The sequence below is a fragment of the Dendrobium catenatum genome, unplaced genomic scaffold (genome assembly GCF_001605985.2).
Source record: "Dendrobium catenatum unplaced genomic scaffold, ASM160598v2 fragScaff_scaffold_432, whole genome shotgun sequence".
Classification (NCBI taxonomy): Eukaryota; Viridiplantae; Streptophyta; class Magnoliopsida; order Asparagales; family Orchidaceae; genus Dendrobium; species Dendrobium catenatum.
Window position 1 is genome coordinate 659,621 of NW_021318894.1, and position 19,038 is coordinate 678,658.

At 34.5% G+C, this 19,038-nt stretch overlaps 1 protein-coding gene across 5 annotated transcripts in view; it reads right to left on the reverse strand.

The window, feature by feature from the left end:
• Positions 1-848: 848 nt before the first annotated feature.
• The window catches only part of LOC110092638 (probable LRR receptor-like serine/threonine-protein kinase At1g06840), a 93,202-nt gene continuing 75,012 nt past the window's right edge, over positions 849-19,038 (reverse strand). For all 5 annotated transcript variants that reach the window (XM_028694268.1, XM_028694270.1, XM_020817279.2 and 2 more), the window contains 2 exons: positions 11,048-11,099; positions 849-1,126 (listed from right to left, as the gene is read on the reverse strand). In XM_028694268.1, coding sequence (XP_028550101.1) covers positions 864-1,126; positions 11,048-11,099 — 315 coding nt within the window. In that variant the 3' untranslated portion in view covers positions 849-863. The remainder of the gene's footprint in view (positions 1,127-11,047; positions 11,100-19,038) is intronic.

Consider the following 19,038-nt stretch of genomic DNA (forward strand, 5'->3'; position numbering starts at 1 on the left):
CATTCAATTCCTTCAATGACAAATCTACTGTAATTCATTCTAGTAGTAAAAATATATTAATCATAAATTTGAAGTTCAGATTACAGGTAGAAGCATAAACCCATAAATAAAATGGTTTATAAATAAAATTGGGATGAAGAATAAAAAACTTCTCTAAATCTAACAAAATTAGGATTAAATAGAGTACTTCAACACAAAATAGAAGGCATAAGCGGTGCTTGAATCTCCCACCAATTCCGATCTAGTGATGGGTTGATGTGCACAACCTTACCCCTGATTTTACAGAGAGGATGTTTCCATAAATAAACAATAATTAACCAAAGACTAGTTATGTCACAAATGAGTGACGAAAACTGAAATATAGCCACAAAAATAAATTCAATAAAGATTCGCAACATAAAGCATCAGCTGCATATTTATAAATTTTTAGGTTCAAAATGAGCAAGATTGCCAGTAACTGAACAGTATTAAGTAAGAAAAACAAGTGGCCATGTATAAGGTTTCACATGAGAAATGACATAGATAATGAATGGAAAGCCTACATAATAGGGACCACAGAAAATGCATCTAGAATTTCTTAATAACAATTGCAAGGAAGTTGGACAAAGAGATAGCTATGGCTGCAACTTATTAATACCATAAAAATTTTCTGAATGTTACTTTTAGCCCTACTTATTTCATCTTATAAAAAAGGCATAATTTCTGTTTTAAATTATTCAAAATTCAAATAACAATGCAACGTTCTCGTGCAAAGAGATCTATGAGGAAGAATGTCTCGAGCATTTCAGCATGAAAGAGAATACACCGTATTCCTGTCCTTACTAATGATCTCCAACGGTAAAAAATTCTTTGCAAAGCAAAACTCAAATGCTTACCGGAGTGCCCTTAACCACAGTTGACACATAATCAGGTGAAACCCCTTCGACATTTGATACTGGAGCAAGACGTGAGATTCCAAAATCAGAAACTTTGGCAGTATACCTGGAGTCCAAAAGTATGTTGCTTGCTTTTATGTCACGGTGGAATATCGGAGGATCTGCTTCAGTATGTAGATAAAGAATACCCCTAGCAGTTTCCAAGGCTATGCGTAACCTCATCATAAAACTTAAAGGCTCCTTAGATTCACCTGACAAACAAGCACAGAGGAAATAGAAGAGGTGAATAGGTAGCCAAGAAAAATGAACACATCAAATGAATAACCAAAAAAAAAGGTCTGAGAGAGCACAGAAAATTCATTCATTAACATTTAATCCAATAAGGTTTCGTCTGGGACGGCTTTCTTACTGCTTCTTAAAATAGCTTTTTAGTACAAAATTTTTAATTTTTTAACTAGAAAGTTTATTTAAGAAGCAATAAAAAAGCCGTTCCAAATGAAGCCTAAATCTTGTACTATCAGAGATATGATTTTCATTTAGATTTATTGAACCTTAACTTTCTAAGTTTAGAAATATAAACTTCAACAGGTAATCCCACAAGAAGGCAATAGAAGATGAACTTTGATTCACTCATTTAATGGCCCTGAAAAATGATGCGGAATGCAAATGGAATAGTAACTCAATTAAAGTATGTGTTTACGAAAGATGATACACCAAGCAATCGTTTGGTGCTTTTATAATTCTTTATACACTAATAAAACATGCAATCAACCAGCTATATTAAATTAGCAACTATTCAGCCACAAGAAAATACCATATAAAATGGAAATAAAGAAATCGAAGGAAGAAATTAAGGGGCGCCCCTTTTGAAAATAATAGTAGTCTTTTATAAAGATTCACTAGTACTGCATCAAACAGAATTAGCCGCCATCTAGCTTGAATAGTAAGAGTCAAAAAAAAAAACAAATTAAATATACTTATTGTTGTAACCACCGGCGGATCTAGTGTGGGGCCCTGGGGCACGGCCCCCATTGACTTTGAAAATAGCAAGTAATTAAAATTATTTATGATTCATTAAGTATCGGTTAAATATTTTTTTTTTTAATTTTTCATCCTAATAGTTGTTCCTGTTCGTCTATCTGCATACCTATCTCCCTCCAACTCTGCGACTCCAGGCGCGCGTGGGGAACTCAACCGTTCAGAAGAAAGAATACCTCTCTCCATTTTTAAATTCTGGAATTGGTAACCCTACGCTGGGCGTATACTTCTACGCCTTCCGGCCTTTAAATGAAACCAAAAGGAGAAGTGTGAAGTCGAAGACAAGGAGCAGCTCTTGCGGGATCAAAAATTTCAAAGCTTCCTTCATAACTAGGTGCTTGCTCTCATCTCTTGTTCCTCCTCCCATCTGGCCCTTCTCCGTAATTTCCTATAATCATAAACCGTTATTCCATCAAAATGAAAACTTGAATTTAGTTGAGTAAATTCCTTTTGGAGAAGCGTTAATTAAGGTTGAATTTTTCTATTTCTTTATTAAATCTGCTTAGCTGTAGGCGTTTTTCTTCTAATTTTCTTATGGGATTATGAACCTTTTTTTTATTTGTTCGTGGCTTACAGGGGAGTTTTATATTGATACTCTCATGGATAAATTTAGCATGTCTCTTGTAGTTTTTATGTAGAACCTATGTAGAAATCATGAATCAAGATGCAAGTTAAACTTAGAGTTGAGTTCAAATCGGTTCTAACCGAAAACTCGGCTTCTTTTCGATTCTGATCTTAAGAATGTTTAAAAGGTTACCAGGTTAAATTGGCGATAATGTACATGATGTGAATGTTGAAAAAAAAGGTGTGTTCTTTAATTCTAATTGGGCTTACCACACTTATTCTTATAAAGTTGTATTCAATCACATGTATGTTGCTATTGCTTTCTTTTAGACTTTACTTAAATGAAAAATAAATAAATTGTTATTATGATCAAATTGTTAATATTATTTTCATTCAATTTAGTAAGAATAAATAGTTGAGAGTTTTTTAATTACTTTAATGATTTGTGCCCCCACATGAATAAAATCCTGGCTCTTGTAATCAGGTACCAAATAAAAAAAAAACATAAGGATCAACAAAGGGTCCAAAAAAAATCACAAGGACCAAGAAAGATGTAAAAATCAAGAAAGAAAAACACACAAGAAAAATAAAGATTCATGTTGTTCTGCTTCAACCAAACACATAAGAGGAGAGAGGATCTGATCCACTATCAAAGAAGCCACAAGAAATGTATATAAATGAGAAACCATCACCCCCTTTCCTAAAACCCAAGGACATCCTCTAACAAAACAAATAAAAAGCACAAAAAATATGTTATGAATAGAATCAGGACAAAATAAAAACAGACACAACCCTAAACTCCATAAACATGGACCCAATCATGCCCCTGACCTAGCCATGTAACGTTCCCACAATCTACCATCACTGCACATGAAAATCTTGTCACTCTCCCCGCCTCTATATGAAGGAGACGAGGAGCTAGGAAAAATACACCATCCTTTCTCCCTAGCCTCCTGTCCAGAGCTTCCAATCATAAACCCTCTGTTGCTTCTTTCGTAGCTGATCACAAGACTTTTCTCTCTCATTCTATCTTCTCTAGTACGAGTACCGCAAGAACACTTTCTTTCCCTTGCTAATACTTATCGGAATCAGTCCCTTCGCCTTCTTTCGAAGCACAATTGTCATTTTGTCCTAGCCACTACTAGTGCTTGGGTTCATCATTATCAAATGTTGGAGAGCTTTGGGTGACCACTTTTGCTTCTTCCCTTCTATTATATTAACTCCAAATCAGAGATTAATTTAAATTATTAGTCTTTTTAATCTTAGATTTAGGTTTTGATTTAGTCAATTTTTAGGGATAGACTATATATTTAAGTTCAATATTGGTGAGTAAAATTTCATCATAGTAATAATTAATCGAGGTTGTTTATGGAGCAAATTAAGTGTTACTAAGTGGCAACTAAATAAGTTAACTACTAATCTTTTTCGGTGACTATATATGTGTATTTGTGAATGACGAATAGCTTTTATTATGCATGAACCCATCAAAGGAAAAGCTCCTAATAGTAAAAATAGTTGGTGGTGGAATCCAATTGTGCAAGAAAAGATTAAAAATAAGAAGATTTGTTATAAAAATTGATTTAATTTTAAAAATTATGATAATTGGGAAATATATAAAGTGGCTCGTAAGGTTCTAAGAAAGCAATATGCAATGCAAAGACATTAGCTTTTAGTGATTTATATAATAGATTAAATACTAAGGAGGGAGAAAGATATATGTATAAGTTAGCCAAACAAAGAGGTAGGAGTAGTAAGCATTTAATTCAAGTGAAGTGTATAAAGGATGAAGATCAAAAAATATTTTTCTTAGAAGATGATATTCAACAAAGATGGATGAGATATTTTGCTAAACTTTTTAATGAAGATTGTGAAAATAAGATTGACTATAGTGACCAATCGTTTTAAAAATGGTATTCGGGTAGTCTGAGGCATTTTTCATTTTGTGAGGCGAGGCGTAAGCCTCAAGGCGTTGTGAGCGTAAGCCCAAATATAAAGATTGCGTTAAACATAAAATGATAAAATTTTTATATACTAACGAGCGAATAATATGAAACAATAAAAGCATGAAAGAATGGAAGGAAATCAAATATAGCCATACATAAACATAACAGAAATATGATTCAAAACTCGAAAATTCTACTTCCAACTCCCAGTAATCTTTTCATTATATATATAAATTCCAATTTGTCAAACATAAATAGCAATGAATATTCATAGAACTACATATCATCGCATTGGCTCATTAAGGGGTTCTTCATTTCGATATCATTTAATGATGAACTGCTCTTCCGCCTTCCCATCCTTCTTCCGTATAGAGTCCCAATGTCGGGCATTTGCTTCGAAGATTATATATGCATGAGGCGTAAGACCTCATGCCAGTGAGATCGATGGCGGGCTCAACCAGTTGAGGGCAAGCTCATAAAAAACTGAGGCGTAAGACATGGGCGTCTTTTTACTGGATTGCGCAAAGGAAGGCCTAAGGCGAGCATTATTTGCGCAATTTTAATACATAGATAGTGCACTTGACCTTAAATGAAATTAAAGATTTCTGTTTTTAATCGGCGTATTAGTAACTTGGATAGTTAGAGAGGCTTTAATGAAAACTGAAGGGTGAAAATAGCTGTTGGGACTCTGATGACTATTCCAATAAGAGGGTGTGTGAAACTGCTTGAGGAGATGAAAGGGATTCTTAGGGTTACCTAACCTTTGTTATCTATTATCTGAAGACTAAAAAAGATTGCCACGATGAGTGGAGAATGAGTGTGTTTTAAGTTCCTATTTTTAAGAAAAAGGTGATGCACCAGATGATACGAATATAGAGGTATATAAGTTAATGTGTCATACTTAAAGAACTATGCGCGACGCAGTAGTTATGGAGCATAGTTGCGGCGTGCATATCTAATGTTTTCAGACATCCCAATTTTGGATCTAATGCAGGGCAGTAGGTCGGACTATGGAAGTAGTTATATTTATTAAGAGGTATTGATGCGGAGAAAATTATAGAGAAAGATAAGGTAGGCATCTACATATATACATTTATTGATTTGAAAAAGCATATGTAGAGTTGCAAGAGAAGTGCGTTATGGAGAGTTCTTGAAAAAAGAATAAGGAGTAATGAAGTGTTATATTCGAAATCATTAAAGATATTGTATGCAGGAGCGTATACTTGTGGTCTCAAACACAGGTCGTCAGGTTTTGAACCAAGTATTTCCTATTCTCGGGTTGACGGGTGACATTCAAGGCCATAGCCTTAAGGCCATATCTTTTTGCTTTAGTCATGGATCGTTCCTACTAGACATTTGTCAAGAGGATTTGTAATTGGTGTTTATGCTTTTTGCTGGATGGATATGTCTTCTTGGTTGATAAGAGTAGAAGAGGGAGTTGAGGAAAAACGTTGAATTATGGAGGTCAACCTTAGAGAATCTTAGAAGGTTTTCGTTGAAGTCTGAGATCTAAAACGGAATATATGGAGTGTAAGTTTAGCAGTAGTATAGACTTAGTGAGGGGATTGGTGATCTTTTGGGGCGATCAAGTCATTAATAAGAATACACGATTTTAGATTATTTTGGATGCTATTTGTTTCAGAGTGATGGTGAGGGATATATGGGATGTTATCAGCAGAATCAAGTTGGATGGTTGAAGTGGAGGGAATGCATCGGCGCTCTGCTTATGTGAGTAGAAATAGTACCCCTCAAAACTTAGGGGAAAATTTCACTTATAGATGGTAGTGAGGCCTGCAATGCCTTTATGTGGACTGAATTTGCCGAGCTTGGCCATTGAAAGGAGAGAAGCACTAATATTAAGTTAATTGTGGCAGAGATGAGGATGCTCAGGTGGATGAGTGGCTTTACCCTTAGAGATAGGATACGAAATGAGCATATACGTGAAAAGGTTGGAGTAGCTCCAGTAGAAGATAAGATTAGAGAGAGTCGCCTTAGATGGTTTGGTCACATAAAAAGGCGGCCTTTCGTTGACCCGGTTAGGAGAATAGAGGTATTAGATTTGACTTGTGTTAAGAAAGGTAGGGGTAGACCTAAAAAGACTTGGTTAGAAAATATTAGGAATGACCTTTCTTTATTAGATTTAAACGAGAATTTGACTTTTAACAGGACATAATGGAGAAAAAGGATTCATGTAGCCGACCCCATATAGTGGGATAAAGGCTTGTTGTTGTTGTTGTTGTTGTTGTTTGGCAATCTACTTGTTCTAACTTCTAAGCCATAAAAACTTTTATTTAACTAATACGCAACACTTTATTTTTTGGTTTAAAAAAACCTTTGGTTGTACCATTTAAATATCTTCCTACAAGTTATCATGAAGGAAAGCTACCTTGACATTCATTTATTCAAAGTATAGATCTTCTGCTACTACAATGCTCAACACTAGCCGAATAATCATTAATTTAACAACAAAAGATAATATGTCTATAAAGTATATACCTTCTTTTTGCTAAAACCCTTTACAATAAGCCTTGCCTTGTACCTTTAGGTTTTTATCTGTTCATCATTCATTTTATAGATCCATTTATTTTGCATTTTTTTCATGTTTTGGGCAGCTTGGTCAATACCCAAGTGTTGTTTTTATAAATATATTTCATATTCTCTTTCATGACAATCTCACACTTGATAGAATTCTTCGCATGAATTGCATCATCATAGCAATCGAGATCTCTTACATAAATAAGCAATAGGCAATAAAGCGAGGGAGAAATACAGTTACGATTTTTTGTGACCTTGTAAATTGGGCCATAGGTGTATTGGCTTAGGTTGGCTATGATTTTCCTGAGTGCTTCTTGTCTTTGCACAGACCAGGTTCACCTTTAATTCAACATGCTTTGGAATAGAGGTGTCTTTTATTGTAGTGCTTGACTTATTTTTATATAATACAAATTCATTGAATATAACACTTCTATTTCTAAGAATTTTATTAAATTCACCATCCCAAAATCTATAGTCAAATTCATCTCCATATCCAATGAAGCATCCATTCTTATATTTTGGGTCAAGCTTATCTCCAATGATCTGATCAACATAAACATATGATAGATAATTGAAAACCTTCACATATAACAAGCATACCTCCCTTCCGATCCAAGCTTCTTCAGGAAGTCAAGGGTTGAGCGCAGTTGATAGTTTTTTATTGATCAGATTTGATGTGTTTATTGCATCTGCTTAGAAGTATTTTGGAAGACTTGCATGCAATCTCATGTTTTTTGCACATTCACTAAGAGTTCAATTCATTCTCTCAACTATTCTATTTTGTTGAGTTCCTGAAACCATTCACCTCATATGAGTTATATCAATGATATAGTAGTTTTTGAATTCTATAGAATTGCACTCCCTATCATTATCAAATTGTAAGAACTTGATTTTATCAACTGTTTCATTTTCTAGTAAGTTCTTCCACTTTATAGAAATGGTAAACACATCAGATCAATACAATCATCAATGAAGGTGACAATATAACATTCTCCTCATTATATGTCCGCGTTCTCCACAGAAGTAGCATCGTCCAGAATTCCTCCAACATTTTCCTGTATGAGGTTTTCCACATGTAGTACAAGTTGGTATCGTGCACGAACCCTCAATCTGTTGTGTTGCTACGGCTGTTGCTTCCCTTGAATAATTTTGTGTTTCTAAAACTGACCTCCTTTATTGTCTAAGATCGTCTTCTTATGACTTGACTCCCATCTCTATCTCACCATTCTAAAATCCTTGTTATGCAAAGGAATAAGAGGTTGTCACAACTGATCCCTCAAACCCTTCAAATACTGATAGCATCTCTCCACGGGGGTACTAATAAGATGGGAGCATATATTGACAAAAATGCAAATTCTGCCTCATATTGAAGTACAATCTTGGATCCCTGAATCAAATTCACAAACCTCTCTTGCATCACCTATATTGCGGATGCTGGAATATACCAATCTCTGAACACCTTATATATACATAAGAATATACCATCCCCTTTAATGTTATTTTAATGCATTCAATTCCCTTAATTCAAAATCCAAATTCAAATTAACTTCCCTCCAAATTTACTCAAATCTGAAATTAACTACAGATTTTGATTAAATCCCTTCCACACTCCACCCTAACCTATTTCCCCAAACCCTAGCCGCCTCCCTCATCTCTACCGGCGACCCCTCTCCTCTTTCCCTTCTCCACTTTGGCCGGCCCTCTCTTTGTTCCCCCTTGGGAAGCTTGAAGACGAGAAGAAGAAGACAACGCCCTCCCACCTCCACTTCAATGACGTATGGCCGATCTCGAAATTGATAGCGGATTGGTACTTGATGTCAACGACGACATCCACATCACCCGTTCACTGTTCTTTGACGTCGGGTTTGGCTCCGACAACACTGTTGAAGATTATTTGAACCGCATCCTTCCCACTCTCGTGGACGTCATAGACGATCAATTCCAGGACTACGATTGGACCATCAACGGTCATCCATCCGTGCCATTTCCACCACCATCGACCTTTCCGTGGATCAAGACAATTGGTATTGTGACCGTCCTCGTGGCATCGTTGGGTGTGCTGAAAATCTTCCTCCGCTAAGCCATACTTTGAGTGTGAGTGAGCATGGTAACTCATAGTGAATTTTCTAAATATTAACCGTGGGATTGTATTACTACACTTTTTTTTATTGTGATAATTTCAGATTTATCTTCAATTGTTCCAAGCTTCGAGTCTTGTAATTGCCTATCATAATAATCTTGACAATTGAAAGCTCTTAAATCTCACCTTACGAAACTTTAATCTTCAAGTAGCAAACTTTGTAATTCCTTTAAAATTTCCCGTGCAATTCTTGATTGTTTCACATCAGATTAATTTCCCCAACTCTCAAATCCTTCACATTTAGACATATAATGCTATATGTCATATAAAACGCAATGATATAAAATTTATTGAATTTTGTTGAAGTTGAGATTTTGGAATCTTTTATATTGACTCAAATATGACATGTATCTACTCAAATGTGGATTTTATATGAAGAAAGCAGATTCAACAAACCCAACCTTAAATAGCTGGGATGATGCTAATGATCATAATTATAACATTAATAAAGCCAATGAATACAGTGTATTTTTTCATACAACCATATTACATTTCCCAAATAAAGAAGTTTGATGTGCATAACTAACCAAGTATCAGATATAGGTTGAAATACATCACGTTCGTCAATGTGTTTTTTGGTTTCATTTCCTGCATTCTACATTTTCTTAAGTGTGTGATGCCTGACTACAAGTTTAAAATTGATTTTTGTTTGATTGCAATCAAGGCAAAAATCTTGACTTTTTTTTTTGCAAGCTCAATGGTTAAGAATCAAGTGAAATGGAATTTCAGCAGTTTTCCCCGTGAACCATAAACATAGACTCCATCTCTTTCCATTTTTTATAGGCTCAGGCATGTACAGTGTGTGATGCCTGACTACAAGTTTAAAATTGATTTTTGTTTGATTGCAATCAAGGCAAAAATCTTGACTTTTTTTTTTTGCAAGCTCAATGGTTAAGAATCAAGTGAAATGGAATTTCAGCAGTTTTCCCCGTGAACCATAAACATAGACTCCATCTCTTTCCATTTTTTATAGGCTCAGGCATGTACAGATTTAGGAAAGATCATGCTTCATTATCAACATCAATGTTTTGTTTTTCGATTCATTTCATAAATATTGCATAAAAATTTATAATTGCCATCAATATAACATCAACCTCAACCTTTCTTATACATTTTTTGGATTCACAAAGGAAGTTATTGAGTATTTTTTTTAATGTATTTACCTAATATTCTCTGACTACCATAAATCAAACATGTAGAATAGAAGAGGAAAACACAATTAAACCGACGTCTTCTATACCACTCAATTTTTATTACACCTACATCCTAAAGAAGTTAGTCATAGTATCTCGCTGGCTGAAACTAATCTTGTTGGCAAGAAAGATCCTTTATACAAGCTGCTGAGGAATAGAGCGCTAAATCATATTTTAATGTTTTCTTTACCTTCATCGTAATCATCATAAATCTCATGGTTGTGTCATCAAAATTATAACTATTAGTCAAACTTACCCCATATAGAGGGAACCTGAAGCAGCATCATTCAAAATCAAACAATGGCAGTCAGCTGGTTGTGAAAGAAACATTATAGCAGATTCACAATACATCATGGAAGTGCTTGAACAAAATGATTGTTAGAGAAAGCATAGGAAAACCTTGTCAAAAAATAAGATGAAACCATTTTTTTTCTTCCTTTTGTATCCTAAACAAACATTACTTCAGAGACCACTAAATAATAAAGTGATGCATATGATAATAAAGCAAAAACAAGTTAATTAACAAGCCTTGATAATCATTGAATAAAACAGTAACCAATTTTAACATGACAAATAATCACCTAGAATAAGAAAACAAAAAGAAAGCATATTCAAGGGGCTAAATTGACATAAAACAAGAATGCCGTCGAAGTTTACCACCATAAGTGCTTTGGCATCTTCTGCCAAGTATGTACCAAGTTTTTATTTTAAAAGATGAAATTACCAACTTATCAAATGAGCATGTAGTTTACTACTCACGTGAAAGGAGATCATGCAGATTGCCATTTGACATGAACTCATAGATCAGCATCTGCAAGAGAAACAGGTGATACAATATTATTGAAAATGAATTCACACTTAAGACGAGGCAATGTTTATTACCAAGGAAAATCCACTTCCTTCCACAGACCAAAAGATTCTTTTTTCATTTTTAGTGTAGAATATCAACACTAATGCAAGGTAAAGTAATGAACAAAATAATCATAATTGCGGAAAGAATTTAACACTAAATGTTTCCAAGTCAATAATACCATTCACATTTCTGTTGTTCAAACAATTTAAGGTCAGTATTCCTGCAACAATTTCATTCCTATTTCGGATAAACATCTGGTGTTAATTTGAACCAAATTAGCTTTGCTCTTCCTCCTCTAAGTCAACTATTTGTCAGTTTCAGATAACTGTGTTATTCGTAGTTAAAATCTCTCAATTCCAGATATGAGTGATGTAAAATCCCCAGCCAAGATCTATCATATTCAAGTGATTTTGGGTTGACTTTCCCACAGGCAAAATAAATATTATATAAGTCACTATGTCATTAATTACATCTTCAATCACAAGAATGCACTATAGATTAAGAATACTCTTTAGGCTCTATGTTGTTTTACTTTAGTAGTAAAAAATTAATTTAGAGAAATGAATATGTCAAGACCTAGCCCGAAGGCTAGAATTTATAAGGAAGGAATGGACAGACGGACAGTAATTTAAAATATCATCTACTAACTATTTTCACCTAAAAACTCAAATGTATTTTAAATTAAATTCTATAAATATATTTCTTTCGGAGCATCGCATCTATGAGCACATCATATTTCTACATTATAGTTATACAAGACATTTTGAATAATAAGCATGCTCATTACAAAATATAAAGTAATTCTATTTAAAATTTCTTTTGAAAATGACCATCAATGTTATGCATATTTATATATGACACATATATCATATCTTCACCATTTATATAAAAAATAAAACTGTCACATGAGATACCATCTAAATAATATCCATTAAGGTATTTTTTTTTTCTTTTTTTAAACGTTTTTCATTTATGCGCACAAGTATATTGCATCCTCAGTTAGTCTCAAAAGAATTGAGCTCCATCATTCAATCATGCACATGCAAATATTTCTACTTAATAACTTTATGTATATTTTCTATATCATTTCATAATAAGAAATATATAAATTGTGCCAAATTTACATAAGTAATGTCATCAAGCTAAATATGATCGATTATATTTAATAGAGATAACACATAAATAATTTATAATAATGATAAGCAATTAAATGCAATTTCAAGAAGCAACACCATTATCATAACTTATGAACATGAATACTCACCTCGAAATTAGATGCCTTGACAGTTCGTTTTAATCATTACTCTGTCGTCGTCAGTTTGGCACCTCTATAATTACATATAAGATGTTCTCACCATCATAATTTATAAATTATTTCTAACTCAAAATTTTTTTACTCAAGTATTAAAAATTTTCCTCATAAATCTAATTTATTACTTAGCATCATTTAACTAATTTATCCTTTTTTAACTAAGTTCTTAAATAATTATTTTGTATTATATTAACTGCTCTCTCTCTCATATATATATATATATATATATATATATATATCTTTAAAGTCTAAATAAAATAATCTAGGGTCTCGACAATTTATATTAACCAATTTTTAAAAAATATAAAAACCTCACCTTCCTTTCTATACATCAGCTCCCGACTCCTCCAATAGTCATGTAATATCCCATACATGGGGTCCCGTTGCGTGACGAAGTCGAAGGAGGCGAAGAAGATGAAGAACATAAAGCGAATAGAAGAGCTCGTTTCGGTCCCTTAGAGCCATGAAGTCATAGAAGACAGTTCATCGATTGGGGTTTGTTTTCGTACATGAAGACCGAGTGAATGAAGAAGAAGAAGAAGAAGAAGACCGAGTAAAAAGGCTCGGCATCACAACCGTTCGATTGATTTGAGTAGAAGCCATTTTTGTCATTTGATTTGAGGAACACTCAAAAATGAGCTTTTTGATTTCATTGATTTTGTCTTTCCATTCTAATAAAAGCTAATGTTTCGAGACGCTAGGAAAACGAAACAGTCTGTTGATTAATAACGGAGAAGACGAATGGGTTTTGCCTTTAGCCTCCTCATAAATTAAGATTGAAAGAGGGAGATGGGGGAAATCGAGAAAAAGAGAAAAGAAGAGAACAGGAGTAAAAAAGGCACCTACAACTGGGCAAATTATTAGGTCCGATCACCGGACCTATCTCCGCGTTCGGACACCAATAGGAATTTGACATCTGGCTGAATACAAGTGCGATTTTTTTAATATAATCTTTTTGCTTTAATATATTTCAGCCCGATCGACCCGACCCAATCCACTTTATTTTCATTTTAAACATTGCCGCTATTTTAGAAAACAGTGAAAGATCTAAATGTTTATTGCTTTAGAGGAAAAAACAAGCTAGAAAATTGCAAACAAGAGATGGAATGCTCACGGAAGAGAGAGGTGGAAGGGGTGCATGAATCAGAAGGGATGCATGAATCGGAAGGGGTGCATGAATCGGAAGCTAACTTAGCTGGAAATTCCTCAAGTTTCAACATATCGGTAAGTTTCAATCTCATCACAAGTTGTATAATGGAAAAACGAGCTAGAAAGTTGTAAACAAAGCAGTGCTGTGTAGAAAAAGGACATAGGTTTCAGGTCATTAGAGGCTTAGGATCTTAGACGCTGCTATTTAGTTCCCATTAGTGTTTTTAGAAAGAAGAACATCATTGTTTTGGAGGAAAAGTAAAAAAAAGCTCTTAGATGTTGTTGTTTAGCTTTCATTATTATTTTTAGGAAGAAGAACATCATTGTTTTAAGGATTGTTAAAGAAAACATGATGAACAAAACTTGTATTTTACATGCGCTTTATTTACGCTTTACCTGCGCTTTAGTTGCACTTTAACTGCGTTTTACTTGCGCTTTAGTTGTGCTTTTAATTTTTTTTCTTTTCATTTCATGCTGTTTATAAAGATGAGAGAGAAGCATATGAATGTTATTTTACTTATGCCCATGATAATGGCTTTAGCATCCGGAAGGATCATCATAGTTTCTGGCCAAATTATAGGAAAGTAAAATCCAAGGACTTTGTCTGTTCAAAAGCTGGTTTCAAGAAAAGTATTGATCTTAATTCAAGAAAGAGATTTACTAAACCAAATGTTAGAACGGGTTGTTCATCCAATGTGAGGTTTGCAGTTGATGAAGATGGTTACTGACATGTCAAAAGATTTATTGAATCCCACAATCATGAATTAGCTAGCCCAGCCGACCGACACCTTCTGAGATCATGTAGGAATATTGTTGAGGAAAAAGCTTCCGTCGTAAAATCAATGACAAATGCAGGGATTAGAACCGTTGATACATATGCCTAACTTGCAAAGGAAGTTGGAGGATGTGAGAATGTTAGATTCTCTAAGAGGGATGCCTACAATTTTATTCAAAAGGAGAAAAGAGCAAGGATTGAATTTGGTGACACTAATTTTTTTATTCAATTATTTAAAGATCGACAAGTTGAGGACCACATGTTCACATGGGATGTTCAATATGATGAGCATGATAGATTATTAAATTTTTTTTAGGTTGATAGCAGAGGCAGGATAGATTATGAATGTTTTGGAGATGTATTGATTTTTGATACTAGCTACAGGCTCAACAAGTACAATTTTATATGTGCACCATTTGTTGGAGTTAGCAATCATTGGCAGAATAATTTGTAAGGGGTTGTTTTTTTGTTAGAAGAAATAATTGAAAGTTTTACATGATTATTTAAAATATATGTATGAATAATGGGTAATAAATATCCAACAATAATATTCACTGATCATGACCAAGCTATAGCAAGGGCCATAGAAGATGCGTTACCTCACACTCGTCATAGATTATGTCAATGGCACATCTTTAAAAAAGGTTTCATCAAAAGTTCCTATCTTCAATAGCAATAATAAAGCTAAAGGACTCTTCTATAAGTGTATGAGGTGATGTGATTCTGAGGAAGTGTTTGAGAAGGCATGGGCTGAAATGATCAAGGAAGGGAACCTTCATAACTATGAATGGTTGCAGGATCTTTATAAGATAAGGAGAAAATGGTTAATAGCTTTCAACAATGATTATTTTAGCATGAGAATTTTATTAACGCAGCGTAGCGAGTATACTAATAATGTGTGTCATGGCATTTCGAAGCCAGCAAGTTCATTAACTGATTATTTTATTAGGTTGGAAAAAGGTATTGATGAATTGGCGGCGAAATGAGCAGGATGAGGAGTATAAATGCAATCAGTCTGAAACTGTTCTTGTGATAAAGAACAGCTCAATATTAAAACAAGCTGCTCGATTTTACTCAAGAAAACTATATTCATTTTATGAGGAAGAATTTATACTGGCTGTGGGAGAAATAAGTATAGACTTCGTCTCGACTGATTCTTCAAAGTTTCTAGTCAACTATATAGAGAATAAGAACCAACATCATCCTTGGGTGGTTGACTTATAAAGAATGTTTATGGGTGTAACAAGTATTAAATTTAAATAAAGATTTTTTATTTGTAATAGTTATTGTAAGAATGTTTCATTAATTACTTGTAATTTAAAATGCTCTGTAGGTGAGCTTTAATTGTGCTTCAGATGCGTTATAAATGTGCCTTGGGTGTGCCATAGATGTGCTTTGGATGCGCTGTGGATGTCCTTTGAATGCGCTTTGGATGTGCTTTAGATGCTCTTTGGATGCGCTTTGGGTGCGCTTTAGATGCGCTTTGGGTGCGCTTTAAATGCGCTTTGGATGCACTTTGGGTGCACTTTAGTTGTGCTTTAGATGCGTTTTTGATTCGTAAAAACAAAACTTTTAAATTTATAAATTTTTTAATTTTCAAATGTACAAAAGTTACACAACAAACAAAAACTATATATTAACATAATAAAATGTACAAATTTAGAACTCATGGTCAAAATTTATAATTTTTGTTACAATAATTTTACTTCTTCGTTGTAAGAAAAAGAAAATATATTAACTCTGCCCTAAATTTTGATATATACTTTTGTCAATCTTTATAAACAGCCCAGTCCACTTTCTTTTGTTGAACGGCTTTCTCCTTGTATTTACACATGAACATTCCACAGTCAAAATCGTTTGACTGAGTTGGAATTCCACGAACAAGTTGTAAATTTCATTTGGTTATATCGCTTGTAAAGCATTCTTTGGTGTCTTCATGCAAGTATTTTATCTGAACAAATAAAACTATTATTTTATTTTGATATTGAGAAAAATAAAATAAAATGCTTAAAATCTGGAGATTTAACTTACAACTGTATGACATATATCCTTGTGTTCTGGATTTGGTAAGAAATCATACAATTTCCATACTTTCTCTTTCAACTTGCCTATAATAAGTACCCAATGCTTGCTGAAAATTATGAATTGAACAATAAGACTGTATTCTTTAACAGAAACTGGATTAATGTGTTGGATAAACTTTTCAAAATCTTGATTGCACCCCTTGTATACCTACGATAAGTAAGCAATATAAGAAAAGTAATGTGAAAAATAGGTTATAAATAATAATTATACTTACCCTGCACAATGGAGAAATGTACAAATAGCATTGAAATTTGTGTCATTACCCTACTCGTATCTAATAACAAACAAGCAAAAGCATCTACATGATTGCCATCTAACCATTGATCTGTAAGAAGATCGTAAATATCTGCTCTTTTTATTTTTATGTTACCAGATTTAAATATTACGGTAATGTTATACATCAACGGTCAAATCCACTGCACCCTACGATAGCATTCTGGCCATTTGAATATTGGGGTACTGATGTTATCGGGCCGATAGATCCACCGTCATCAGCAGGACACTGCTTCATCTTGGAAGCAACCGACTATTTCTCCAAGTAGGTCGAAGCGGCTCCATTCAAAGAAGTCACGTCCGAGCACGTGATCAACTTCTTCACGCATAACGTTGTTTATAGATTTGGAGTGCCTCGCTGCATAATCTCGTACAATTGTACAGCTTTCAAAAGTACTAAGATCAACAGATTTATCGATCGACACAAGATCGATTGGCGATATTCCTCCATATACTATCCAAGAGCAAATGGTTCAGCAGAGGCCTTCAACAAGACGTTGGTGAAATTGTTGAAGAAGATCCTCACCAAGAATAAAAGAGAGTGGTATACGAATATGACAGAAGCGTTATGGGCATATCGAACAACCTACAAAACACTGACCAAAGACACTCCTTACTCTCTGGTGTTCGGAGTTGAAGCAGTGTTGCCAGTAGAAGTTGAACTCCCATCTCTTTGAGTTGCTATCCAGAATGAGCTTACTTAGGAACAAAATGCTCGATAGAGAATGGAGGAGCTTGATGCACTCGATGAAGTCAGGTTACAAGCTCAACAGAACTAAGAGATTTACTGAGCGAGGATGACAAAGTCTTTTGATCGAATGGTGCGTTCGTGATCATTTCAAGAAGAGAAATTGGTTCTGGTGTAAAAAATGTCAATCATCCCACATAAAAAAATTGGTGGCAAATTCGTATTTAACTGGGAAGGACCATTTGTCGTTGAAAAGGTATATCAGGGAAGAGCTTATCAACTCATCGATCTAAATAATCAGAGGCCCATGCCACCGATCAATTGCCAGTACTTGAAGAAACGTTATGCATGAAATTGCCCAAGAAAATGTTATATTTAATGCGTTATATTTTCATACATGTCTATTAGCGTATATATTTCATATTTTGAAATTCTCTTATCTTACGAGAATGCATTTCAAAATCCTCCATCAGACTGGGAGCATTTTAAATATTTATTTGGGTCGACATCGCACATTATGCCGAAATCCCATTCAAAATGTCCTTGCATGATAGGAGGCATTTTAAATATTTATTCAGGTCAACATTGTGCTGCATGCCGAGATCCCCGAATAAATATTTAAAATTATCAATCCAAATGTTCTTTTATGCTAAAGAATACAAAGACTTCTTTTTCAAAGTATATATAGGTGGTGTTTCAAAAATTCAAGACATCACTTTCCCCAACGTACAAAGATTCAAAAGTCAAGAATGAGACTTTTGTGGCTACACACTCCTACAAATTGAGCCGAAGAAGCTTGAAGTCTTTCAACAGCCTGAAGCTTAAGGTTCGAATGGGTGTAAAAGGTCGGATCCAACAAGCCCAAATATGACTGAATTGCTGGCAGCTCTGTCTACTCAATAAGCCATAAGAAAGGCCGTAGTAACAGAACCCCCACTTCGTCAACTCGTCAATAGGGAACGTAGGAAGAACGAAGGCTAATTTGACTCGACCAGTTCAAGTGAGAGTAGTCTACCAAATTCTCCTAATTGGCCAAAGAATCAAAGTCCTTTGGGAAGGATGAGTCTCGAATAACCACTGAATGCTCGTATGCTCTAAATCTTCAACCACAAAAGATGAATCCAAATTTGTCAACTTTAGTAAAATCAGTATTGGGAAGCGCATTTCCCATAGCTCAAGTCTGAAGCTTGAATGGATGTAAGAGGTCGGATCCAATAAGCCCAAATATGTCGGGATCGCTGGCAGCTCCGCCTACTCAACAAACTATAAGAAAGGCCGTAGTAGAGGAACCCCCATCTCAGCAACCAGAGGATGAAGAGCTGTCAAATCCTAGCTCTTCTAATCTGATGAACTCAAATGACTCAGATTAAAATCTCCTCAAATGGTTAAGGATCAAGATACTACCCACATTTGGTACTATCAACCGAATCCAAAAACTGCAAATCCTTCAACAAATCCGTGAAGCTCAAAGACATGATCGAAGGAATTCTTCTTCATCAAGCCCGCCAAAACAAGAAGCAAAGAGTAGAACGCCTACAAATCTTCTGACAAGTCACTACAGACAGATCAGAAAACCCTTCACCTAGTTCATCACTCGAAGCACTAGGCAGAATGA